This window comes from Staurois parvus, unplaced genomic scaffold (genome assembly GCF_062004578.1).
Source record: "Staurois parvus isolate SC_StPar_1 unplaced genomic scaffold, SC_StPar_1.0 ptg000483l, whole genome shotgun sequence".
NCBI classification, from domain to species: domain Eukaryota; kingdom Metazoa; phylum Chordata; class Amphibia; order Anura; family Ranidae; genus Staurois; species Staurois parvus.
The window spans coordinates 311,519-339,055 of NW_028318279.1; the positions used below are offsets into that span (position 1 = coordinate 311,519).

The following is a 27,537-nucleotide window of genomic DNA, read 5'->3' on the forward strand; positions in this document are numbered from 1 at the left end:
ATAGGCCTGGTGCGGCCTAAATTACCACCGGAGGAACGCCAGCGCAGACGAGCCCAGAACCTCTGCCTTTACTGCGGTGAAGCTGGTCATATGGTGCGATCCTGCCCACTGAAAATGAGTAAGTGCACCCGTTTTTCTTCCTTGTCTATTAGCAATACCTGTCCTTCGCAATACTTAGTAGTGCCCCTCTCCTTTCAGCTTCCAGAAAGGACCGTGGAGGTGACAGCCATAGTTGATTCGGGGGCATGCAGCTGTTTCCTGGATCTAGAGTTTGCTCACCAGCAGGGTATCCCTCTCCAACACAGACAGAAGGGCTTCAACATCTTTTTGGCCGATGGTTCCCAGATAAAATCGGGGGTAGTTAATCAGGAAACTCCCCCCATTGCCACTACCATTGCCAACCAGCACCAGGAATTCCTCCGTCTGGGCGCTATTGCGTCACCTCTTTTCCCAGTCATTCTGGGACTCCCATGGTTACAGGCCCATAACCCCCAGATTGACTGGGAAACCGGGTCAATCTCGTTCCCTTCCCCATACTGTCGGGAACATTGTCGCACTTTGGGCCCCGCAGGGCCCCGAGTTCTCCTATGCTCCGAAGGAGACTCCGATTTGAAACAGGTTATTCCCGCAGCCTATCATGGGTTCTCTATGTGTTCAGTAAGCGGGGAGCCGATACCCTGCCCCCCCACCGCCCATATGACTGTCCAATCGACCTGTTACCAGGCTCTGAAATCTCTTTTGGGCGAATTTTCCCCCTATCTGAGCTTGAATTGGGGGCCCTAAAGGAATATATTGAGGACAGCCTCCAGAAGGGATTCATCCGCCCCTCCACTTCTCCAGCAGGAGCGGGAATCTTCTTTGTGGAGAAAAAAGACAAAACCCTGAGACCTTGTATCGACTACCGGGAGCTGAACAGGGTCACGATCAAAAATCGTTACCCGTTGCCATTGGTACCAGAACTGTTTCAGAGCCTAAAAGCTGCGGTTATATTCACAAAACTTGATTTAAGGGGGGCCTATAACCTGGTACGCATAAGAGAGGGGGACGAGTGGAAAACGGCCTTCCGTACCGGGTTTAGCCACTTTGAATACCTGGTCATGCCATTTGGGCTGTGCAATGCACCAGCCACTTTCCAACATTTCGTGAACGACATCTTCAGGGATTTTTTGGATGTCTTCGTTATCGTCTACTTGGACGACATACTAATTTTTTCACCCCCTCTGGAGGATCATAGGATGCATGTGGCAAAGGTATTGGGGCGGTTGCGGCAGCATGGGTTATATGCTAAGGCGGAGAAATGTTGCTTCGAGCAATCTAGCATCACGTTTCTAGGCCTGATTATCTCCACTGTGGGGGTCGCGATGGACCCCCAGAAGGTCTCTGCAATTTTAGATTGTCCTGAACCCACGGACAAAAAAGGCGTCCAATGGTTTATAGGGTTCGCAAACTTTTATCGGAAGTTCATCAAGAACTTCTCGGGTCTGGTCTCCCCCATTACTCAACTAACCAAACTTGAAACCCGGTTCAAATGGACACCGGAGGCTCAAGAAGCCTTCGAAGCTCTGAAAAAGCTATTTACCTCGGCACCCATCCTGGGCCACCCGGACGCGGCTCTGCCCTACATCTTGGAGGTAGATGCATCGGAGAATGCGGTAGGATCCATCCTGTCTCAGCGGAAAGGCACCAAAGAATTACTCCATCCCGTAGCATTCTTCTCGAGGAAACTCACCTCAGCGGAGAAGAATTACGATATCGGTGATCGAGAGCTGTTGGCTATCAAAGCAGCGTTAGAGGAATGGAGGTACCTGCTGGAAGGTGCCTCACACCCCATATTGATTTTCACAGACCACAAGAATCTGGAGTATCTGAGGACTGCCAAGCGTCTACGCCCATGGCAGGCAAGATGGGCCCTGTTCTTTTCCAGATTCAATTTTCATATTACTTACAGGCCCGGATCTAAAAATACGAAGCCCGACGCGCTATCTCGTATGTATGAGGACTCCGAAGAAGAACTGGTACCCGACACTATCTTGTCTTCAGGGAACTTCTTGGCGCTCCAGACGGACCTTCGCTCCAAGTTAATAGAAGCATCTACGGCCACATCAACCCCAGTTGGGGTGTCCCTCCAGAACAAGGGGGGACTCCTGTGGAAGGAAGATTCAATCGTGGTACCTGAGGAAGTCCGGACCCTGGTTTTGGGGCATTGCCACGATCACCCGCTGGCAGGACACTTTGGCCCAGTCAAGACTCTGGAGCTTCTCCGGCGCTCTTTTTGGTGGCCAAACATGGCTAAGGATTGCAAGCGCTACGTGAGATCCTGTACCATCTGCCAGAAGAGCAAACCATCGAGGAGCAAAGCCTGGGGGCTGTTGCGACCTTTGCCGATTCCCGAACGTCCTTGGTAGAGGATCGCGATGGACTTCATAGTCGAGCTCCCACCGTCGCAAGACCACACAGCAATTCTGGTGGTCATTGATCGCCTATCCAAAATGGCTCACTTCGTGCCACTAAGGAAGACGCCGTCAGCAGCTGAGACGGCGCAAATATTTATCCAGGAGATCGTTAGACTTCATGGAGTACCTGAGGACATTGTCTCTGATCGAGGGGTCCAATTTACATCTAAGTTTTGGAGGGCTCTGTGCAAGGCCCTGGACATCAAGTTGTCCCTCTCCTCTGCGTTCCACCCTCAGACCAACGGTCAGACTGAGAGGACGAACCAGACCCTGGAGCAATACTTGCGTTGCTACACGTCTTTCCTGCAGGATGATTGGTTGTCACTCTTACCCCTGCCGGAGTTCGCTTATAACAACGCAAGCCATTCTGCAACGGGGCAGTCCCCATTCTTTTCGAATTATGGGTTTCACCCTGTCTTTCTCCCTGATTTGGTCTCTGAATGCCCAGTTCCAGCGATGCAGGATGCGTTGACCTTCTTCTCCGCTAATAACAAAATACTCCAGGAAGCCATCGCTCGGGCCCAAGAGGACAATAAGAAGGCGTTTAACAAGAAACGAAGAGGGGATTTGGCGTTGCGGCCTGGGCAGAAGGTGTGGTTGGCCACAACCAACTTAAAGATGCTTTGTCCCTCGAAAAAATTGGGACCTAAATTTGTGGGGTCTTTTCAGGTAAAGCGGATGGTCAACGAAGTAGCATATGAGCTTATCCTTCCGGACACGTCCAGAATTCATCCAGTCTTCCATGTATCCCTGCTGAAGCCAGTGATCCCAGATGCCTTCCCAGAACGAGAATCCAGACCCCCGGAGGCCATAACGGTCGAAGGACAAGAGGAATTTGAGGTGGAAACAATCCTTGAGTGCCGAAGAAGGGGGGGCCAGACCCAATTCCTAATTAAGTGGAAGGGCTATGGTCCAGAGGACAATTCCTGGGAACCGGCTCATAATGTCCACGCACCTAGACTAGTCCGGGAGTTTCTTCATGATCACCCGTGGTGGAGAGATCGGGTGGGCATCCGGAGGTTGCCCCTAGGGGGGGGGCAATGTCGGGGATCGCCGCGCCGCTGGGCTTCGCGCAGGCGCAGTACACCGCCCTGTGCAGGGATGCGGGCGCCGGGACCTGGCCGACCGCGGCAACCAGGTTCGCGCATGCGCAGTAGAGACCACGGGCGCGCGCCTGGCACCAATGACAGCGCAGGGCGGGATATTTAAACGGCCCTGAGCTGTCATTCAGTGCCTTTTGGTCTTTCTGAATCCTGTGTACCTGTGAAACCTGTGAAAGTAAGTTGCTGACCCGGATTGTGCCCTGACCTTGCTGTTTCTCCTGTTCTTGACCCTTGCTTGCCTGACCTCTCTCCTGAATGCCCCCTTTTGGATCTGACCTGCTGTTGCTGACCTGGCGTGTGACCTGACTATTCTTTGTCCGCTGCTCTGTACCGCACCGTCCCCATAGTTACCGACCCGGCTTGTATGACCTTGCACTTGCTCAGCCATCCATCCATCCCTCTCAACGGGGTCTCCAGACCTCCTCATACCTGGCTCTCTCCCGTGGGAGCCCCTGGCGAATACCCCTACCACTGACGGGTGTCCTCAGTAGTCACGACCTGGTCCCAGGGTACTCCAAGTCCATCCCCACCATCAGGGGCCCTGGTGAACAAGTACTCTGGGGCTTAGACTCCGTGCGCTGGGAACATCCGATCAGTGGAGTGCTAGTGGTACCGCTGGGCGGTCCCTTACAGCCCCAAATTACATCACCAATCTTTTCTCCAAATATCACCCAAACCGTAATCTCCGCTCCTTGCATGAACTCCTGCTCTCTAGCTCCCTTGTCTCCTTCTCCCATTCTCATCTCCAGGACTTCTCCAGAGCTTCCCCCATCCTCTGGAATTCTCTTCCCCAATTTATCATGCTATTGCCTGCTCTGCTCACTTTTAGGCGATCACTGAAAACCTATCTCTTCAGGGAAGCCTCTCCTGCCCTCAGGTAATAATGGAATCTTCTATTCTTTCTACCAGTCCATCCCCCACAGTTATTACCTTTTGTACCACTAGCCCCTCCCTCTAAGATTGTAAGCTCCCAGGACCAGGCCCTCCTAACCCTCTTGTATTGAACTGTATTGTTGCTGTATTGTCTCCCTTTATATTATAAAGTGCTCAGCAAACTGTTGGCGCCATAAATCCTGTATAATAATAATAGTAGTAATAAATGTGCACATTTTGTAGGTACATACTTCATATTTTTTTCCCTGATTAACACTTTAAGTAGTGAGGTTACTTCTGACCAGGCCAAAAATAACTTAGTAACAAGTACAAACTCTACCAGAAATGTTGGATATCTCTCCTTCCGGACACAGGACACACTCATAGCAGCATTTATGAATTGAAGATCCAAACTTTTTTCTGCTGCCGGGTAAACAGGGATCTGAGCATCGAGATACCGGAATCTGAAATCAGATATTATTATTAATATGATGATGATGATTATTTTGTGACATTCCATCATATCGCATGAGGATATACAAGTGTTACAAATAGTACAGATGTTCAGTTTTTCCTCAGCCATGGGTTCAAGATCAAATCTGCAGGTCTGAGATCCATTTGGGGATAATATTTTGGTGTTTTCATGAATTTGGGGGGGTTCATTAATAGATTCTCCAGCACCCAGCAACAATAGACCCTTCCCTCAACAGAAGACTTCTCCCACAATTGACCCCCACAGCAACAATAGATACCCCAGCAGCCAGCAGCAATAGACCCTATAAACTGGAATATATATGGTTGAACATTACAGAATGTAATAATTATTGCCACTTTAAATTCCTTTACACCATTACACAGCTCAGTTCTAATAGATCAGCCGAAACACTTTTTCCACAGGAATGCAATCCCTTCAGGTGGGTGATGTAAAGGTGGCTTTCTATTCTTCAATGCATTTATCATTCACTTCATCAGAAAGATAAGTAGGGAACGTCTTCGGTGTTATATAAGTTATCGGTAAGTACACAGCAATTCACTAGAAGCCATCAGTTAACCTGCGGATTGAGCATAATGGATCGGAATCCGATCCATTATGCTCCCCAATCCGCAGATCCGATCCATCTTGCGGGGATTGTTAGCTTGCAACCAGGGGCGGACTGACAGCTCGTGGGACCCCCGGGCAATAGGGGATCATGGGGCCCCTGTGTCCTTGCCCAAACTCAAAAAAGCCTATGAAAAAGGTACCAGGGCTTGTCTGTATCCATTAAATGTGGCCACTATAGCAGGAACCTCCTCTATCTGACATCACTTCTCGAGCATGTGCAGACTGGACCGGTGTTGAAAGATCAGTTAACCATGCATAGGTTGCAAGCCGACGAATCCCCGCAAGATGGATCAGATCTGGGGATTGGGGAGCATAATGGATTGGACTCCGATCCATTGTGCTCAATCCAGATCCGATCCATCCTGCAGGGATTGTCGGAGGGGCAACACCAAGTGTTACCGCACCGGGTGACACCAACCCTAAGGATGCCCCTGATTAGAAGTTTATGCCACACATCACTCACTCTTCTAATCACCTGAAGACCAAGCCTTTTCTGACACTTTTTGTTCACACAATAAAATCAGTATTTTTTGCTAGGGAAAGTTACTTTGAACCCCCAAACAGTATATTTTTTTTTAAAGCAGACATCCTAGTGAATAAAATGGTGGGTGCTGAAATTTTTTATCTCACATAGTACTTGCGCAGCGATTTTTCAAATGCAAATGCTGATCTTCTTTCCATGTCACACTGGAAGTTAAGGTCTGTTATCAGTGAGTTGAGGGAGGGGATTTTAGAGGTATTCCACAATTTGGTAATATTAAGCTTGGCTGCCGCTAATGTGTGGATAATGATGGTTCGGGAGTCTTTCGGGAAATTATCAATTTCAATGTGGAGGAGGGCTAAAGCAGGGTTTGGGGTTATGGAGGTTACTGTTAGTGTTGAGAGCGGATGGAAGACCATTATTCCAGAAAGATCTGAATGGTTTACACGTCCATAATATATGGAGTGTGGAGCCTGTTTCACCCCATTGTCTCCAGCAGGAGTGGGAATGTTGTGGGTAGTATAGCGATAGTTTGACGGGTGTTAAGTACCATTGTTGTAAAAGTTTCATATATGATTCCCAGTGGGAACTGCATTTAGAGGCTTTATAGGTTATTATTATTATTACATCGAGTTTATATAGCGCCAAAGGGTTTGCTCAGCGCTGTACAATAGAGGGGGGGGGGACAATACATGAAACCGCACAGTAACAATGAACAGCACACGAGGGGTTAGAGGGCCCTACTCTTTCGAGCTTACAATCTAGGAAGAGGGGGTAGTGGTACAGGAGGAAGTGGCTGTGGGGGATGGAGTGGTAGGAGGAATGAAGGAGGACGGCTGTTAGGTGAGGGTGGGGTAGGCTTCCATGAAGAGGTGGGTTTTCAGGGAGCACCTGAAGGTGAGGAGGGAAGGCGACTATATGATGGATTGGGGTAGTGAATTCCAGAGGATGGAGGAGGACCTGGAGAAGTCTTGCAGTCCTGCGTGGGAGGAGGAGACCAGGGAGCAAGATAGAAGGAGGTCCTGTGAGGAGCGAAGGGTATGGGTAGGGTGGTACTTGGGAATCAGGTTGGTGAGGTAGTTAGGGGCTGTGTTGTGACTGGCTTTGTAGGTCAGGGTTAGCAGTTTGAATTTTATGCATTGGGCAATCGGGAGCCAGTGGAGGGAGAGGCAGAGGGGGGTGGCAGAGGTGGAGCGGTTGGTGAGGTGGATGAGTCTGACCGCTGAGTTCAGGATGGTCTGAAGCGGGGAGAACCTGCACTGGGGTAGGCCGGTGAGAAGAGAGTTGGGAGTAGTCAAGGTGTGAGATAATCAGGGAGTGTACGAGTAGTTTAGTGGTGTCTGGTGTAAGGAAGGAGCGTATATTTTAAAGGTTTTTTCCCATGTATGTGGTGTTATTGATTGTGAGAGAATTTTCTCCCAATTGATTAGAGAAGTAGTTTGTAGGGTGTATTTATTGTGTGCGTGTAGAAAGTTGAGATACCTTTTCTTGGGTATTTTGTTTTGTTGAAAAAATGGTATGCGGTGGTAGGAATGTTTGAGAGAAGCGGGATATTTGCTGTTTGTAGGGAGTGAGCTATTCTCAGATAGGTGAAATATTCAGTGGAGGGTAAGTTAAATTTCTTTTGCAGAGTCGGGAAAGAATCCAATTTATGATCTGTGTAGAGGTCTTGTATATTAGATAACCCACACTTGTCCCACTGTAGCAGGTTTAGGGATGGTGTAGTGAAGTGTAATGTATTGAGTGGGGTAGGTATCTGGTTGGTATCTGCAGAGTTAGACAAGTAGAGATCTTACCAGGCTTGAAGAGAAGCCTTAATCCATGGATGTTTGAGTAAGATTTTAGTTTGGGGCATTTGTGGTAAGAGAAGTATGTTACGTGGAACTAGTGGGAAAAGTGAGAGTGTTTCCATTGATGGACCAAGATTTTTCTTCAGTTGGATGCCACCAAAAATAAATTTGGTCGAGGAGAGTGGCATTATAGTATGATTTTAGATGTGGGAGACCTGCTCCTCCTCTGGATGTTGGACGTATTAAGAGGTTTGTGGTGCATCTGGGTTTTTTAGAATTCCAGAGGAATTTAGAGAAGAAAGTATTGGGAATGGGGATGGGAAGTGTGCGGAATATGTATAGAATTTTGGGTAGTATGTACATTTTTAGAGTTGCTACTCGTCCTAGTTTGGATAATGTGGCTGTGCGGAGGTTGGTAAGTTCACATGGTATGGTTTCAAGTAAGAGTTTGTGATTCAAGGAATATAACTGATTTGTCGTAGCAGTGAGCTTGATTCCTAGATAAGGAATGTTGTGTTGTTCCCAAGAAAAGGGAAATTGTTTGGCTAGTATTGTTCGGGTCTGGATAGGTGTATGGAGGTTTAGGATGGAGGATTTGGTTTCGTTGAGTTTATAATAGGAAACTTCCAAATAATATTGAAGATGTGAGCGGATTGTCTGTAGCAATTTTTGTGGGTTAGTAATCATCAGTATAATATCGTCTGCGAATAAGCTGATTTTATGTTCTGTTTTCATGTATGTGATTCCTGTAAATGTGGAGTCGTCTCTGAGTATTGAGGCTAGGGGCCCAATGAGAAGGGTGAAAATTATAAGAGATAGGGGGTATCTTTCTCTAGTGCCGTTTGAGATGTTAAATGAGTCTGAGAGTGTGCCGTCCGTTAAAACTCTGGCTGATGGGTTGGAGTATAGGGAAAGAATTGCTGATAGCATCCAACCTGTGATACTGAATATTTGTAGTGTTAGTTGCATGAAATGCCAGTGTATGCGGTCGAATGCTTTTTCTGTGTCCAGGGATAGTAATAAGGAGGGCTGTTTGGTGGTTTATAAGTTGTGGATAAGGGATATGAGTCTTCTAGTTGGGTCTGGGGCTTGGCGACCAGGGATAAATCCAACTTAGTCAGGGTGTGTTAGAGTAAGGAGATATTTTAGGAGTCTTTGGGCTATTATTTTGGCATAGATTTTTATATCTGTGTTAAGTAGTGAAATGGGTCTATAGTTTTGGACAATTTGGGGGTCTTTACCAGGTTTGGGAATTGTAGTGATTATGGATTGTATCATTTCTTTGGGGAATTCTCCCGTAGAGGCGGCATGGTTGAAGAGTTTGGACAGGTGTGGTGAAAGGTCAGGGGCAAATATTTTGTAAAATTCATTGGTAAAACCATCGTTTCCTGGTGATTTGTTATGAGGTAAGGTTTTGACGACTGTTTCTATCTCCATAGGAAGTATTGGGTTGGATATAGATGGGTCTGTTTTGAGGTTGTATAATTTTTGATAGTAGGCCGCAAAAGCATTAGCTATACTTGCGGATTTGTGAGGGAGGTATGAGTAGTTGGGTGTTGAATTGAGGAGAATTTAGATTTTAGGCGTCGTTGTGTGATTCATTTCAATAAGAAGGAGTTTGCTTTATTACCTAGGGAATAGAATTGTGTTTTAGTTTTTTGTAGGTTAAGGTCATATTTATAGAGTAGGAGGGCTCGGAGTTTGTTTCTATCTGATGCAAAGGATGCAGAAATGGAGGGATTTTGATTTTTTTTGTTCATTTCTTCTTTTAGTTTTATTGCAGTCAGGAGTTGGTCAATTTGTTGGGTTTTCTGTTTGGTGATATGTGAATTTAGGTGTATGAGGATACCTCTCATGTATGCTTTGTAGGCAGGCCACAATGTGGTTATAGAGATATCAGGTGTGGTATGACATTCAAAAAACATGTGCGCTTCTAGCAATTGCTTTTTGTCATCTGGGTTCTTCACTATCGATGAATTCAGTCTCCATATGCGAGGGATTGAGGAGTGTTGATTGTTGTCTAAGGTTATGTTGATTGGAGTGTGGTCAGACCAGGTTATGGTGCCAATTTTGGAGGACTTTATATGTTGTAGAGTCCATTTGTCTGTGACGAAGAAGTCATTTCTGGAGTAGGATAAATGGGATGGAGAGTAATAAGTATAGTCTTTTTCTGTGCTATGTTGGCATCGCCAGATGTCATAGAGATCATGTTCGTGTAATAAACGGTTGAAGTTATGTTTAGGGGATCTTTTGTTGGAGGAAGAGTCCAGATGTGGGTTACCGATGACATTGAAGTCTCCGCCGATGAGAAGTCTGCCTAGTTTGAGAAGATATGGTGGAATGAAGTTTGTTGTAGAATTGCATCTGGTTGCTGTTGGGACCATAGACGCTCACTAGAGTGTAGGGAATATTGTTGATTTTGCAGATCAAAATATGATAGCGCCCTAGTGGGTCTGCTGTTTCTGAGATGTGGTGTAATTGAATAGAGCCTTTTATGTCTGTGATGACTTCATTTTTCTTTTTAGGGTTCATTGCTAGGTATATGTGGGGGTATCAGTGAAGATGAAACTTGGGGGTTTTAGTTGATGCAAAGTGGGTTTCCTGTAAGAAGAGTATGTCAGCATGAAGTGAGCGGGTTTCTTTTTGGAGCAATGATCTTTTGAAGGGGGAGTTGAGGCCACGCACATTAAGTGAGGATATATTAATCATTTTGAAGGTTGGGTTAACTGAGTAGGAGCGTTGTTTCTTTAATAGTTGAAGAAAGTTGATAGGTCGTGGTCGTTGATGGTGTCTTTCCTTGTATGGGGTAGTGTGATTATGGTTCAGTCACTGAGATAGGAGAAGTTTTCCTTGTTGTAGTGAGAGTACCAGTTGAGCAGAGGACTTAGTCGATCGACTGGTGGTGCAGGAAAGGTTGAAGGTAAGAAAGGGTAAAAAAAACTTGTCAAAAATGCAAGTGATATGAGTAGCGAAACTTGCTACTTCATAACAGGGGGGTATGAACAGGTATTGATCGCAAATGGGATCATACCAAAAAATATCTTGTAACGTAGAAATATTCGGTAACAGGCCGTTTGCTAGCTTGTATTAATGTAGATATAACGCCCAAGGCAATATGATGTAGGAGGATTAAGGGTGTTGTAAGTCAGGACCATTCAGCATTCATTTGCTGTGTATTGGTTGAGGTGGATTGGTGTGGTTCTACAGGTATTATGTTTCAGGTCTTTAGGAGGTCAATGCCTGCTTCTAGGTTTTTGATGGTGTAGATTGTACCGTGGTATTTAACGGGGATTTTTGTGGGGAAGCCCCATTGGTAGCCTATTCCGTGGTTCCGCAGTGCTTTGGTGATGTTAATTAACTTTTTGCGGTTTAGTAGTGTGGCTTTGGACAAATCAGCATATAATTTGATATTTGCGTGTGATGGTGGGAGTGGTGGAGGATTTCTAGCTGCGGACATTCATTTTTCTTTTATGTGGTAAAAGTGGATGTGTGCCAATACATCTCTGGGGATTGAAACTGGGAGGAACCATGGTTTGGGTATCCTGTGTGCTCGATCAATGGCTAGCTCTATGTCCGAGAGTGACGGTATGAGGTGTTTCATATACTGGTGAATATAGGGGAGCAGTGCGTCATTGGTAACATTCTCAGATATACCTCTGAATTTAATATTATTGCGTCTGGATCGGTCTTCTAAATCCCCTAATTTAAGGTTTATTCTTTCAATATCAGTATCATGGTCCGCGTGTGCGTCAATCAGGTCATTATGCGCTGTAACCATTTCTCCCATTTTACTTTCAATGTGGCACAATCGGTGGTCTTGTTGCTGCAGCACGTTTGAGATTTGAGATATTGATGCTGTCATATCGCTATGTATTGTTTGATGTAGAAATAGAAGCATATTTTTCACGCTTATTTCGGTGATAGGTTGGTCAGCAGCAGGGAAGGAATCTGTCAAAGATGGCATAGCGTTGCGAGGTAACACCTGTGTGAGGACAGATAGGGGGTCCGTGTCTAGTCTGGGCCTGGATTTGGCTGGGCTGCTGGGGGGGAGAGGACTCACCCGGGTCTCATGGGTAGAGAGGATTCCTGAGCCTGGGATCCAGATGCTGGGCTTTGTGGTTCCCCTCATAATGACTCTGGCCGTTTAAGGAGCTGCCGGCGCCATCTTGGCTGGATGCTGTGAAAGGGAAGAAATTGGTAAGCTTCCCTGGCTGTCCCGGGGCTTTTCTGCGGCATGGCATTTCTCAGGGAGGGTGGTAACACCCTTATAAGACAATCTGACTGTTTTTTTTGCTTTGGGGTCGGTGTGTGCCATTCCGACAGCTACAGGAACAGGTGGACGGAGCTCCTGTCACATCACGTCCGTCCCGGAGCCGGCCGCACATGCGCCATCTTTTTGATCACTTTTAATGCTGTAACAGGGAATGCAAATATCCCCTATAACTTCAATGGGCATTGTCATATATTCTTTTTGGAGAAATCTGGGGTCTATCAGACTCTAGATATCTCTTCTGCCCTTACATTATCTAATCAAACCAAGATCGGTGTGATCAGATGCTTTCCCAATTTACAAATGGCGCTGTTTATATCCTGCGAAACTGAAGTGATGAAATGCTCGTAGCTTCCGATTTCTTAGAATATGGAGATGATTGGTTCCATTTCGGTCTCCAATCAGCTCTATGGTCAGCTAGCAGAAACACCTGCTGCATTCTCAGGTTCCTCCAATGGACTGCCCGAGAAGGCCGTGGAAGGCAGTGGGGGGGGGGGGGTTTGCATTGTCTCCTGCTGCTTATAAAAGCAATCCTGTAGCTGATTAGACACTAGGATTGCTTTTACAGGAAAGCCGATCGCCGGCTGAAAAAAACAATACCAGGATGATGGCTGCAGCTGTAGGCATCATCCTGGTATAGACACTCAAAGTCCAGTGATGTGCCGGTACGTCTCTGGTCCTTGTTGGGTATATATACTATGTTTTTTCTTTATGCAGCCTGTGGATTGAATGAAAAAAAGAGAAGAACTACTTGTGCTCGCCTCCGCACCAGCTTGTACTGCACTTATGGGACTCGCCATGATACTGCATTGCTGGTATGTATAAGACCAGGATGTACTAGGCCGCTGGTGCTCGCCAGTTCACCAAAAGGTAGCTCGGCACTAGTAAATTAAAATAGAAATTGGGCGCCAGTCATTTTGGTCTTTTCCAGTTTTAAGGTTGAACTTGGAAAGGAGGTAGAAGGAGAGAGGATTAGGGGTCTCAGATGCCACAGCATATCAATTATAGACTCCTTGGATTCCGAACAAACCTTTAAGCCGACCTGGTAACACTGCAAGCACGTTCTTGGAGTCTAATGCACCCCCAAGCCCTCTCCAGCAAGGGGCCTCCCCTGGATCTTCTCACCTTGGCTCGGCTTCCTACACCCTGCGCAGGGCAGCCTCAGGGTCACTTCAAAGCAGGTAGGCCCAGATAGACTTCTGGGCTTAACACAGAGCTCTCTTCAACAGCACCTCCTCAACCTGAGATGAGAGAGCAAGCGCAGGACAAATTTATATCCTCTCCCAGCATGCACTAGTGACCTGGAACCTCCAAGTGGGCTGACTGAAAGAAATATGAATATTCATAACTCAGTCCATTTGTGCAATCTCATACTATGACCTGCTGTATCAGTGACACCTACTGGTGACAATGAGAAATGCACAACCCAACTGAGCTTAGGGGAATGCCAAATAAAGAAACTGTACAATCAATTTGAGCTAACTACAGCCCAGCCAAAAACTACATTTGCATAGTAGCCCCAGTTTAGGACCCAGGGGCGGGGCCACAATACATAAAGCAGAACTAAACTCTTTCAGTCAATATTAACTATCATTCATTTACATATATATACGTTGCGGTTTTGAAGTGGTTTACTGGGGTTGTAGCTGTAGCTGTCAACTATAACCCGGGTATTTTTGCAGCAGCCACCACTCTTTCTCAAAAAAGTGATCCAAGTGGTGCATTTGCCGCTGGATCACTTTTAGAAGCAACAGGAGGGACCCCCTCCTGCCACATTATGGTGGTTTGGGGGCTTACCTGCCTGATCGGTAGCCCCAGGAACTGATTCAGCACTGGTAGTGGCTGGTCACAAAGATGGATGAAGGTAAGATGGCCACCACCCATCTTAATGGCCTAAGAGAACCAGAGCAACCTCATGACGTCCCTTCCGGTTCTGGCTCAATGTAAACACCATTTTCTTTTTCTTAAAGCAAAACATCAAACTTTTTTTTTATCTTTTGTTTTAAAGGTAGAGGAGAGATTTGGGGTTTTATAGACCCCAGATCTTTCCATAAAGAGGACCTGTCATGCTGTATTGTTATCGCAAGGGATGTTTACATTTCTTGTGATAACAATAAAAGTGAATAAAAAAATTAAAGGGATAGTGCAAAAATAAAAAATATAATAAAATATATTATAATAATAAAAAAATGTTAAAGCACCCCCATCCCCCCCCCCCTGTGCTTGCACACAGTGGTGAATGCATATGTAGGTCACGCCCACATATATAAATGGTGTTTGCACCACACATGTGAGGTATTGTCACAAACTTCAGAGCGAGAGCGATCATTCTAGAACTGGATCTCTGTAACTCTAAACTTGTAACCTGTAGAAATTTTTAAAGCGTTGCTCATGGAGATTTTTAAGTACTGTAGTTTACCGCCATTCCACAAGCATGCACAATTTTAAAGCGTGACGTGTTAGGTATCGATCTACTCGGCGTAACATCGAGTTTCATATTTTACAAAACAATTGGGGTATATATTGTGTTCTGTTTGTTTTCAATTCATTAAAGTGCATGTTTTCCCAAAAAATTGCATTTCAAATACTGCTGCGCAAAAACAGTATGACTTTAAAAATTGTAATGACCGCCATTTTATTCTCTAGAGCCTCTGCTAAAAATATATATCATGTTTGGGGGTTCTAAGTCATTCAATTTTGATTTTTTTTTTGTAAACAAAGAGTGTCAGAGAAAGGCCCGGTCTTCAGGTGGTCACAGAAGATGGCACAGATAGAAAAAGCTAGGGAGGTGTATTAGTCTCTGTTCAGAATCTCCCATCAACTGTCATACTGACTGACGTCACTGCCACACCTAATATCTCACAACTGTCATACTGACTGATATCACTGCCACACCTAATATCTCACAACTGATATACTGACTGATGTCACTGCCACACCTAATATCTCACAACTGTCATACTGACGTCACTGCTACACCTAATATCTCACAACTGTCATACTGACCGACGTCACTGCCACACCTAATATCTCACAACTGTGCATCATTCAGGGGTGTAGGAGCATCATCAGAGGATGGAAGAAGCACAGCTCATTGACCCAGGTCATGAATGGCACCAATGTAAGGGTGATGTTCACACTGACCACTAATGTGAATGAAAGGATTCTACACCACGCCCCAATGTGATGAGAAGATATACATTGACCACCATTGTAATTGAGACATTTAGCCTATGCTAACATTTGTGCGTGTCGGGAACACATGAAAAATCTCTTTCCTGCCACCACAGAAACAATTGTTAATGGCGGCATTTGCTGGCGGGTGCATTTTCACATGCACCAAAGTTTACGGTCCTGTAGCACTATGTGGCTTGGTCCGATTTTGAAAAAGGATCAGGGACTTTTTTCCCACATTTCTAATGCATAGACCAGCCCACTGAAATGAATGGGCTGCCCTACGTGTGGTGGACATCTTTATCCACCCCATCAGTACACCATTGCATCCTGAATTTCACTGCTAAAATCTGCACTCCAACCTCCCCCATCCTTCCCACTCCAACCTCCCCCATCCTTCCCACTCCAACCTCCCCCATCCTTCCCACTCCAACCTCCCCCATCCTTCCCACTCCAACCTCCCCCATCCTTTCCACTCCAACCTCCCCCCACCTTAACTCTACATGCGTTCTCTGCTCATCTTTGTACCCACCTTCCTTACCTCTTACTTACTCATCTGTGCACCCCAAAACTGTCATTCCTTTTCTGCCTACCTCTGCACCCCCCCCCACTGAACAGGCTGATGGTAGGCTCAGTGACCACAATTGCAGGCAGGACTTTCAGGTATTTCCCTGTTTACATTCCCAATGTGTAGCATTCAGCAGAGGTGATGGCGGCTGGAACCTCAGGGGGGCATATTATTCATATGAATGTCACATTGCCACCACTATTTACATATGAATGCCACATTGACACCACTATTTACATATGAATGCCACATTGCCACCACTATTTACATATGAATGCCACATTGCCACCACTATTTACATATGAATGTCACATTGCCACCACTATTTACATATGAATGCCACATTGCCACCACTATTTACATATGAATGCCACATTGCCACCACTATTTACATATGAATGCCACATTTCCACCACTATTTACATATGAATGCCACATTTCCACCACTATTTACATATGAATGTCACATTCCCACCACTATTTACATATGAATGCCACATTGCCACCACTATTTACATATGAATGCCACATTGCCACCACTATTTACATATGAATGCCACATTGCCACCACTATTTACATATGAATGCCACATTGCCACCACTATTTACATATGAATGTCACATTGCCACCACTATTTACATATGAATGCCACATTGCCACCACTATTTACATATGAATGCCACATTTCCACCACTATTTACATATGAATGCCACATTTCCACCACTATTTACATATGAATGTCACATTCCCACCACTATTTACGTATGAATGTCACATTGCCGCCACTATTTACATATGAATGCCACGTTGCCGCCACTATTTATGTATGAATGTCACATTGCCACCACTATTTACATATGAATGTCACATTGCCACCACTATTTACATATGAATGTCGGTTATTTACATGTGAATGCTGACCCCACCTGCCCAGGTGAATCATCTTTACAGGGCAATAGGGCAGAGCTGGGCAGAATAAGCGTCAGCACTTCACACTGACATATCAGGACACAATGCAGGATGAAGACTTCAAGGGACAAGGGAATGTAAACCGAGACAGTTGGCAAGTATGGGGCAGCTGCTTTGGGCCCCACAACAATGACTTTTGCCCCTCCTGCATCCAGGCCCTCTGACATGTTTCACCCCACACACCGGGGCTTGGTCACAGAAGTGTCGGGAGGCTTGCAAGGTCACGGCAACCATTGGGGACAAGCATTTTAAGCGGCCCCTGTGAAGTTAGAACTACATACAGTGGGGATCGAAAGTTTGGGCACCCCAGCTAAAAATTTGTATTAATGTGCATAAAGAAGCCAAGGAAAGATGGAAAAATCTCCAAAAGGCATCAAATTACAGATTAGACATTCCTATAATATGTCAACAAAAGTTAGATTTTATTTCCATCATTTACACTTTCAAAATAACAGAAAACAAAAAAATGGCGTCTGCAAAAGTTTGGGCACCCTGCAGAGTTAATATCTTGTACTGCCCCCTTTGGCAAGTATCACGGCTTGTAAATGCTTTTTGTAGCCAGCCAAGAGTCTTTCAATTCTTGTTTGAGGTATCTTTGCCCATTCTTCCTTACAAAAGTCTTCCAGTTCTTTGAGATTTCTGGGCTGTCTGTCACGCACGGCTCTTTTAAGGTCTATCCATAGATTTTCAATTATGTTGAGGTCAGGAGATTGTGAAGGCCATGGCAAAACCTTCAGTTTACGCCTCTTGATGTAATCCCCCGTGGATTTCGAGGTGTGTTTAGGATCATTATCCATTTGTAGAAGCCATCTTCTCTTTAACTTCAGCTTTTTCACAGATGGCATCAAGTTACCATCCAAAATTTGCTGAAATTTTATTGAATCCGTTTTTCCTTCTACTCGTGAGATGTTCCCTGTGCCACTGGCTGCAACACAACCCCAAAGCATGATTGATCCAACCCCATGCTTAACAGTTGGACAGAGGTTCTTTTCATTAAATTCTGTGCCCCTTCTTCTCCAAACGTACCTTTGCTCATTCCGGCCAAAAAGTTCAATTTTAACCTCATCAGTCCATAGAACTTGTTTCCAAAATGCATCAGGCTTGTCTATATGTTCATTTGCAAAGTTCAAACGATGATTTTTGTGGTGAGGACGTAGAAGAGGTTTTCTTCTGATGACTCTTCCATGAAGACCATATTTGTACAAGTATCTCTTTATAGTGGAATAGTGTACCACAACTCCAGTGTCTGCCAGATCTTTCTGGAGGGATCGTGCAGTCAAATGTGGGTTTTGAATTGTTTTTCTCACAATTCTGCGAGCTGTTCTGTTTGATATTTTTCTTGGTCTTCCAGATCTTGCTTTAACTTCCACTGTTCCTGATGACTGCCATTTCTTAATTACATTCCGAACAGAGGATATTGACATCTGAAAACACTTTGTTATCTTCTTATAGCCTTCTCCAGCTTTGTGAGCATCAACTATTTTCAGTTTCAGTTTTCTAGACAACTGCTTAGAAGAACCCATGGTGCTGATTGTTGGGGCAAGGTCACATGAGTCTGGGCATTTAAAACCTTTGAGATTGACATCACCTGGTCTTCCCAGATGATGATTGAGAACAATCCATGACACTGGCAGGTCTCAGCTTGGCAAAGGGGGCAGTGCATGCTATAAATTCTGCAGGGTGCCAAAACTTTTGCAGACGCCATTTTTTTGTTTTCTGTTATTTTGAAAGTGTAAATGATGGAAATAAAATCTAACTTTTGTTGACATATTATAAGAATGTCTAATCTGTAATTTGATGCCTTTTGGAGATTTTTCCATCTTTCCTTGGCTTCTTTATGCACATTAATACAAATTTTTAGCTGGGGTGCCCAAACTTTCGATCCCCACTGTATATAAACAGAAAACAATCAAGTCATTTCTTACTTTGCCATTTTTCCACAAGCGGGGCTCACTCATATTTGTAAACGTTTCTGGCACATAATCTGGGCCTTCCATAATGGAAGCTACAGATAAATCAAGGGTACGACCATTCATAGTCCAGTGGAGTAACAGAAGATCGGATGGAATTTCTCTTCTCTCGTTGAAGTAGACATCACCTTCTGCTAGGTCCATTAAGTGAACTTTTCTCACATATTTATGCAGCTTTTCATGGAAGACAAAAATTCACAGATTACTATATACAGATAGAAGAGTTCTGGAATTTCTTAACAAAACACAAAGAGTGAGAGAGCTCCATCCAAGTGACTCGGCGGTCTTTCTATAAATGAATGAACCAGGAGAATCACTTATTCTTCACTTTAGGTTGTCCTGCAATGTCTCCTCTGATATGTAAAGAATCCCCTGTCCTAATAATCCAGAGAACCATCAATCATTCATTTTATATTCAGATTGCACAAGTCTGTATGTATATATTTGGGAGGATCAAAAAATGTACATTTTTCTGTCTATTCTATTTACATTTTTGAGAGAGATAAGCAGAGGACAGAAAAGCTTCATATGGAGTGATTGGTATTGATTATTATGAACTGCTTCGCTTCCGGAACCATTTTGTGCGTTTTTTGCAATGTTTAAAAAATCATTTAATCCTAAAGATTATATAAAACTCCCAAAAATTATATACAGTATTTTCTAAAAGTAGGAAAAATAAAATGGTGGCAACTCTAATGTTTTATGTCACACAATATTAGTGCGCTGGTTTAGGAAAAACGAAATTTCTGTACAAAATACACTAAAGATAATTTTTTGGCACGCAGACACAATGTACTGTATTTCCCACTTTCTGATAAAATATAAAAGATCAGGTTGCACCGAGTAAATAGATACCCAACATGTCAAACTGTAAAATTCTGCACGCCCATGAAATGGCAACAAACATCATTACCCTGTATTTTCTATAGCCAGTTACCCCCCTGGCGGTATTCCCGAGTGTAGCTCGGGGTAAAGTTTCGGTACCACAAGCGGTAACCCCGAGCTACACTCGAGAATACACTGCAGCGTTGCTCCGGGATCCCTTCTGCACTTACCTTGTCCTGCGCTCCCGCGATGTCCCCCCTGCAGTGTCCCCGGCAATGTAATCCGGCGGATGCCGGCATCTGTCATATGGGTTCCGTTCCCTGCGACGTCGGGATGTACGGGGGACGGAACTGGTGGGAAATTTGAAAATGACAAAAAGTGACATTCACTAAATACACTAAAATCACATAGTATAACATTCCTGTATCCAACCATTTCACATACATTGTGTCCCGAGTGCTTTGTCCGGCGCCCTGCCTGCATTTTTACTGTTCTTTCTGCCTGGAAACTGAGAAACGTCCATGGCGTCCAAAAAGCGTCCCTTTAGGTCAGACGCGGTTTTAGACCGGCTAGAGAACAGCGATAGTAAATCAGAACCACTTGCAGAATTGAGTGATAATGATTCGTGGGGGAAATTCCTCATCAGACACTGAAACCGATTCTGCGACTGAGCTCAGCGATGTGCGAACTTGGCGCTCTATTTCACATTTCAGTGTTTTTGGTTTGATTTTATTATTTAATTACATTTATTATTATTTTTTATGATTATTTATTAAATTACAATTTATGATTCCGTGTTTCATATTTTTTTCTACCCGGGATGTCTACTAGACTCTTGTTCGGACAGATTTCAGTGAGTTATTCCTAAAAATTACAGGCCTACAATAAAAAAAAAATACATATTTCCATGAAAAAAATGTACCGCTTTGAGCACAGAAATATGGACATAATCAGACCGCTAGGGAGGTTAAGGACCGCCCTATAGCAGATGTACTGCCACAGGGTGGCCGATCTAAGCAAAATTCCATATATATACGGGAGTTTGCGCCTTCTTGTTTAGGGGACATACACACTGCCGGCACATAGCTTCTGACATGATTAGTCACAGCAAAAGCCTATCAGCGTATGCCAGAAAAGGGATGTCCGCCGGCACATGGTGATCGGTGAGGAGAGAGACAGACCACAGCTCTGCCTATGTAAACAAGGCTGAGTTGTGTCCTGTCAGTGGCAATGTGCTGGGTTATCTTTCTCTGCAAAGCAGGGAATAAAATCCAGCACATTACCTAAAAACAGACCATTGTGTACACATAAACACTGGCTAGGCACACAGTTACCCCTCTGATCTCCCTAGATGTTTATCCCCTTCCCAGCCAGTGTCATTCATACAATGAGTGTATATTTTTAGCACTGATCTCTGTATTAGTGTCACTGGTTCCCACAAAGTGTCAGTTAGTGTCAGCCTTTCCACCACAATATTGCAGTTCTGCTATAAGTCGCTGATCGTCGCCATTACTAGTAACTAGAAATTAGATTAAAAAAAAAAAAAATTTTCATTGGATATGTTTTTATAGCAGAAAGTAAAAAATTTGTTTTTTTTTTATAATTGTCAATCTTTTTGTTTATAGTGTACAAAAAAAAAACAGTGGTGATCAAATACCACCAAAAGAAAGCTCTATTTGTGGGAAAAAGGGGAAATGTACAGTGTTGCATGACCGTGCAATTGTCAGTTAAAGTAACACAGCGCCGTATAGCAAAAAATGGCCGGGTCATGAAGGGGGGTCAATCTCCTGGAGGGCGAGTGGATAGTCAAAGCTTTACAAGTCATCAGTTCAGAGTTCTCTAGGAGCTCTGGTGCCAGAATTATTGGTCTCACTCCGGAGTGTACGGTGATATGTAAAATGTGTAGCACAAGCAACGTTTTCCTTCAAAGGCTTTCCTAATGCATGCAATTACATTAATACATTCATATGTGCGGGGGTTGGGGGCCTCAGAATTTTGGAGGGGTTATTTTAAGTGCTTTGAAGTAAATTAAATTTTTTACAATTTTGTTTTTAATTTTTATTTTACATAACTTTTTTCATCCCATAGGAGTCAGAAAGTCCCCTATATGATGATTTTTTTGGTGACAGGTTCTAAAAGATCTCTGATGGTGCATAGCAGCTGTTACTGGGGGTGTTTAAAAGTGATTGAGTGGCTCCCCGGCCTCCAGAACACTTCCATCTTCTGTTGGGAACACTTGCAGCTTCTGGGAGTGTGTGCAAACCCCCCCCTCCCCCCTTGACCACCATAGTTACTATGTAAGGGCAAAAAAAGGGTTAAGAATTTTCAAACCCACCATTATGTATTCCTAAATACCTGCCACAATGTTACCTCCTTTGTCTGAAGGTTTGTAGGTAGACCATTTCTCTCTTTCAGTGTAGTCTAGTTCTAAGGGCTCCAACTGCAGGATATAGATCCTAAGGCCATATTCTTCATCTCCTCCACCATTCATCTGACAAATAGCTCTACACTCGGGTTAGTCTGAGTTGGAAACCCATTGGATTTGTTTTTATATCCCTGTTGTATTTTGCATCTAGAGTCAATGTCAATAGTCTGTAGTATCTGCAGAAGAAAACTCTGTCCACTCTGATGCAGCACCCCAATAAGGACAAATACACTGACCAGCCATACCTTTATGACCACCCACCTAATACTGAGTAGGTCCCCGTTTTGCTGTCAACATGGCCTTGACCCAAGGCAAGGACACTACTAGACCTCTGAAGGTATGCTGTGGTATCTGGCACCAAGTTGTCAGTAGCTTGTCCTGTACGTTGTGGGATGGGGCCTCCATGGATTAGAAGTTTTTCCAGCACCTCCCACAGCTGCTTGATAAATAAAGGGGGTGGAGGCATAACTTTGATGTATGGGGATATACATTAAGCACCTCCTACAAATGCTTGATATATTGAGATCTGGAGAATTTGGTGGTCAAGTTTACACCTCGAACTTGTATTCCTTAAACCATTTTTGAAGACTATTTGCAGTATGGCAGGGCAAATTATCATGCTGAAAGATGCCACTGCCATCAGGGATTGTCATTTCCATGAAGGAGTGTACTTAGTTAACAACAATGTTTAGGTGGGCGGTACATGTCAAGTAACATTCCCATGAATGGCAGGACCCAAGATTTCTCAACAGAACATTCCCGGTGAAACAGCAGAACAGGATGGAGTATGGCAAGAAAGAAATCTGCGGCATCACTCTGCTTCTACTGACTTTCCTTCTTCCCATTCTGTATCCTGGTGCCATCTTTCCCACACACACCCAGCCAACTTCATGATGAAAACAAAATGGGGTACATCAGACCAGGCCACACATTTCCAGGTGCACCATGGGCCACTAAGGAAGAAAGATCAAAAATGTGCAAATTCTTAATCAAGGATAAGTGTGTGAAGGTGTAACCAAAGAAAGAGGTGCAGGACAGGGCTGTCTTAATGAAGGGGCACACCTGGGCACTGCCCATGAGCCCCAGGTGCATGGGGGGCCCATGATCAGGTCCAAAACAAAGGGGGGTGGGCAGATGCTGTGTTGGGGTTGTCGGCTACCATGCACAGCTGAACCAGACTTTACATGATCCAGTTTTAGTAAATCAACCCCATTGTCTTTATCCACTTCGAAAAACTGGACAAACATCTTTTGCACTGCAATTAGCTGAAGTGGTGTTGGATTCAACTTCTGCTTCTTACTGAAGAGAAGACACCAGATGAACAGAAGAAATGCCGAGTGGAAGATTAGAAGAGAGGAACTGAGTTGTCCTTGTTACTTCTGGAACGACATCACCAGGACGGTCATGGTCTCTGTAGCTGTGATGATGTTATGATCATGTGACCACACCCCACAGGGAAAATCTTCTGGACAGATAAGCAAAGCAACACACATTACCAAGCTATTTACTTTTAGAGCCCATCCTTATTCAGCCACCCAACATTACCCAGAGAGGGGAGTTCCTTAAAGCAGACACCCACACCCGTCCTTCCCTTAAAGGGACCTCTGGCCAGCTGGGTCCTATATCTTCCTACAAACCCCTGACAGCACCACCATACCTAGAAGGAGGATCATCCTGGATTAGGACCGTATCTACTCCTAAATGGGACCTCTACATATCCATATAATGTGTATATACGTGAGTGCGTCATTTTATCACACTATTTGGAGCACCATTACTTGGATTCTACTGTTTTCTCGCACCCAGATCTGCATAGACTGACACCCTTTATTTGGCATATTAATTTGTTTATGAACACTATTAATATTTATATTTTTAGCGCTGCAACTTTTCTCTTATTATGATTGTTTGAAGGTTTTTATTGTCTTTGGTGCTATAGCTGCTGATTTAAAGAGCGCTCACTTTTTCCCTATATTTCTATTGTGTTGGGGGGGTGCACTGGCGATTTGGTCACTCATGACGCTTTTCTTTGTCAGGAGTAACTGAAGAAGGAGCAACAGCTGGTTTCTGCTGGAGAGAGGATTCAGCTTTCTCCTCCCTCCTGCAGGGGGTGGCAGAGAATGGGCACTGAGACTGAGAACTCATCTAAGTCTCAGTGTGCGAGAGGAAGGAAGAGCCGTCTTCATTGCAGATGGCTGTGAGTACAACAGTGAAGGGGGTGGAGGCATAACTTTGATGTATGGGGATATACATTAAGCACCTCCTACAAATGCTTGATAAATTGAGATCTGGAGAATTTAGTGGTCAAGTTTACACTTCAAACTTGTATTCTTCAAACCATTTTTGAAGACTGTTTGTAGTGTGGCAGGGTAAATTATCATGCTGACAGAGGCAACTGCCATCAGGGAATATAATTTCCATGAAGGGGTGTACTTAGTCAACAACAATGTTTAGGTAGGTGGTACATATCAGGCAGGGGCGGACTGACAACTCATGGGGCCCTCGGGCAATAAGGGATCATGGGGCCCCTGTGTCCTTGCCCAAACTCAAAAAAGCCTATGAAAAAAGGTACCAGGGGCATCTCATGGGGCCCCCTACTGACCCCGGGCCCTGCTTCCACTGGCTTGTGTTCTTCCCATACTCTATCCTGGTGCCATCTCTTCCCACACACACCCAGCCATCTTCATGATAAAAAAAATGGGGTTCTTCAGAGCAGGCTACCATTTTCCTGGTGCACCATGGACCACTAATGAAGCAAGATCAAAAATGTGCAAATTCATGATCAAGAATAAGCTAGAAGTGTGTGAAGAAGTAACCATAGAAAGAGGTGTAGGACAGGGTTGTCTTAATGAAGGGGCACACCTGGGCACTGCCCAGGATCCCCAGGTGCATGGGGGGCCCATGATCAGGCCCAAGACAAAGGGGGAGTGGGTAGGTGCTGTGTTGGGGGGGGGGGGGTGCACCAGCGATTTGGCCACTCGTGATACTCTTCTTTGACAGGAGTAACTGAAGAAGGAGCAACAGCTGGTTTCCACTGGAGAGAAGATTCAGCTTTCTCCTCCCTCCTGCAGGGGGTGGCAGAGAATGGGCACTGAGACTGGGAACACATCTCAGCCTCAGTGTGGGAGAAGAAGGAGGAGCTGTCTTCATTGCAGATGGCTGTGAGTACAACAGTGAAATGGGGTATAACGTTGATGTATGGGGACATCTGATCTATGGGGATACTGTAATGGGGAGCATCTGCTATAAGCGGACAACTGTGGAGAGGGACCCTGGCATTGTGGGGACACTGTGGTAGGAGATACCTGATGTATGGGGCACTGTGATGGGAGAAACTGGAGTAAGGGGACACTGTGATGGGGACACCTGATTTATGGGGCACTGTGATGGGGGAAACTGATGTAAGGGGAAACTTGATGTATGGGGAGATTGTGAAGGGGACACCTGATATATGGGGAGATTGTTATGGGGAACCTGATGTAAGGGGACACTGTGCCTCTACCCCTGATTTCTCGGTCAGGATCAATAGCACCACTATCAACCCATCCCTGCATGCCAGGGTGCTAGGGGTAACCTTGGATCCTGAACTATCCTTTCAGGCCCACATTCAATCCCTGAAAAATCATGCCACCTCAACCTCCGCAACATCTCCAGAATACGCCCCTTTATACCCAATGATACCACAAACCTCCTAATTCACTCCCTGGTTATCTCTTGCCTTTGACTGCTGCAACTCCCTCCTCATTGGCTTACCTTTACATTTGCTATGCCCCCTCCAGTCCATTATGAATACTGCTTTCAGGCTCATCCACCTTACCAGCCGTTCAGTGTCCTCCACTCCTCTCTGCCAATCCCTCCACTGACTTTCATCACCAACCTGGTCTCAAAATATCAACCAAACCGCTCTCTTCAATCTTCCTAAGACCTTCTGCTCTCTAGTTTCCATGTCACCTCCTCCCATGCTCGCCTCCAGGACTTCTCCAGAGCTTCTCCCATCCTATGGAACTCCCTACCCCAATCTGTCCAACTAAATCCTAATCTATCTACCTTTAGACGATCCCTGAAAACCTTTCTCTTTAAAGAAGCCTATCCTGCTTATAATTAGTAAACTGCCTTTTATTTCCTCCATCAGCTCATCCCCCCACAGCTATTACCTTTGTATCACTCAGCCCTTCCTCCTAGATTGTAAGCTCTAACGAGCCGGGCCCTCTGTTTCCTCTTGTACCAAATTGTATTGTAACTGGAATGTCTACCTTCATTTTGTAAAGTGCTGCACAAACTGTTGGCGCCATATAAATCCTGTATAATAATACAAATTTATTATAGAAATGGGGACACCTAATATATTAATTGGCTCCTGTCTAAATTGGCCCCAGGATGTGTATGTATGGATGAGAGTTAGGGACTTTAGATTGTACACCACTTGAGGGTTGGGGACTGATGTGAATGTACCATATAAATGTAAAGTGCTGAGTAAATTGATGGCGCTATATACATACCTATAATAATAATAAATAAATGTTTGGGAATACTGTGATGGGGACATCTGATATATGGGGAGATTTTGGTTGGAACACATGATGTATGGGAAGATTGTGATGGGGACACATGATGTATGGGAAGATTTTGATGGGGACACATGATGTATGGGAATATTGTGATGGGAACACATGATGTTTGGGAATACTGTGATGGGGACACATGATGTATGGGGAGATTGTGATGGGGACACATGATGTTTGGGAATACTGTGATGGGGACACATGATGTATGGGAAGATTGTGATGGGGACACCTGATGTATGGGGAGATTGTGGTGGGGACACATGATGTATGGGAATATTGTGATGGGGACACCTGATGTATGGGGAGATTGTGGTGGAGACACATGATGTATGGGAAGATTGTGATGGGGACATCTGATGAACAATATATGGGCACTGTGAAGGGGAAACCTGATGCAGGCTAGTAGGAGCCCAAGTTTCCCCTCTTTAACCAGGGGCTCATCATACTATTAAGATGGCACTGGTTTAGGCGTGGGAGTAGATCCAAGTGATTCTGTGTTATCATTTTCTGTTTAATGTGAAGATTAAAAAAAAAAATCTCAAGATTTGGTAGAACATTTCATGATCTTCAGTCCTGCCAGTGAAGTCCATTGAAGGGCTTTCTTTGCCCACTTTCATTTAAAATAATTTAAAAGTAAAGGATCCTCACATGAGGATTCCCACACAGGGGTTCATCTTCCGCACAGCAATCAGAAGCAAAAACACAGCCCCTGGCTATAAGGGAGCTCACCTCGGACTACACGGCTCTCTAGAACTCAGACTCCCAATACAGAACACAATGGTGTTCACACGCTGCTACTGTGACAACTGGAACTGTGTTGTCCTGTTCCAAAGAGACAAACAGCACCCCAGCCTAGTGCATTATCCCAAGGATAGATGAATGAAAAAGGATATAAACAGACTCACAAACAATGTCTGTGAACAGCAAGTCAGGCCACGGCCTCATGGTATGACGGTAAATCAGAACC

General features: G+C 44.7%; 1 protein-coding gene across 1 annotated transcript in view; it reads right to left on the reverse strand.

The window, feature by feature from the left end:
• LOC149452308 (vomeronasal type-2 receptor 116-like) overlaps window positions 1–27,537 on the reverse strand; it is a 139,938-nt gene that overhangs the window by 12,586 nt on the left and 99,815 nt on the right. Inside the window, exons 4-5 of the mRNA XM_089689527.1 lie at window positions 18,711–18,929; window positions 4,770–4,893 (exon numbers count right to left, since the gene is read on the reverse strand). Coding sequence (XP_089545653.1) covers window positions 4,770–4,893; window positions 18,711–18,929 — 343 coding nt within the window. The remainder of the gene's footprint in view (window positions 1–4,769; window positions 4,894–18,710; window positions 18,930–27,537) is intronic.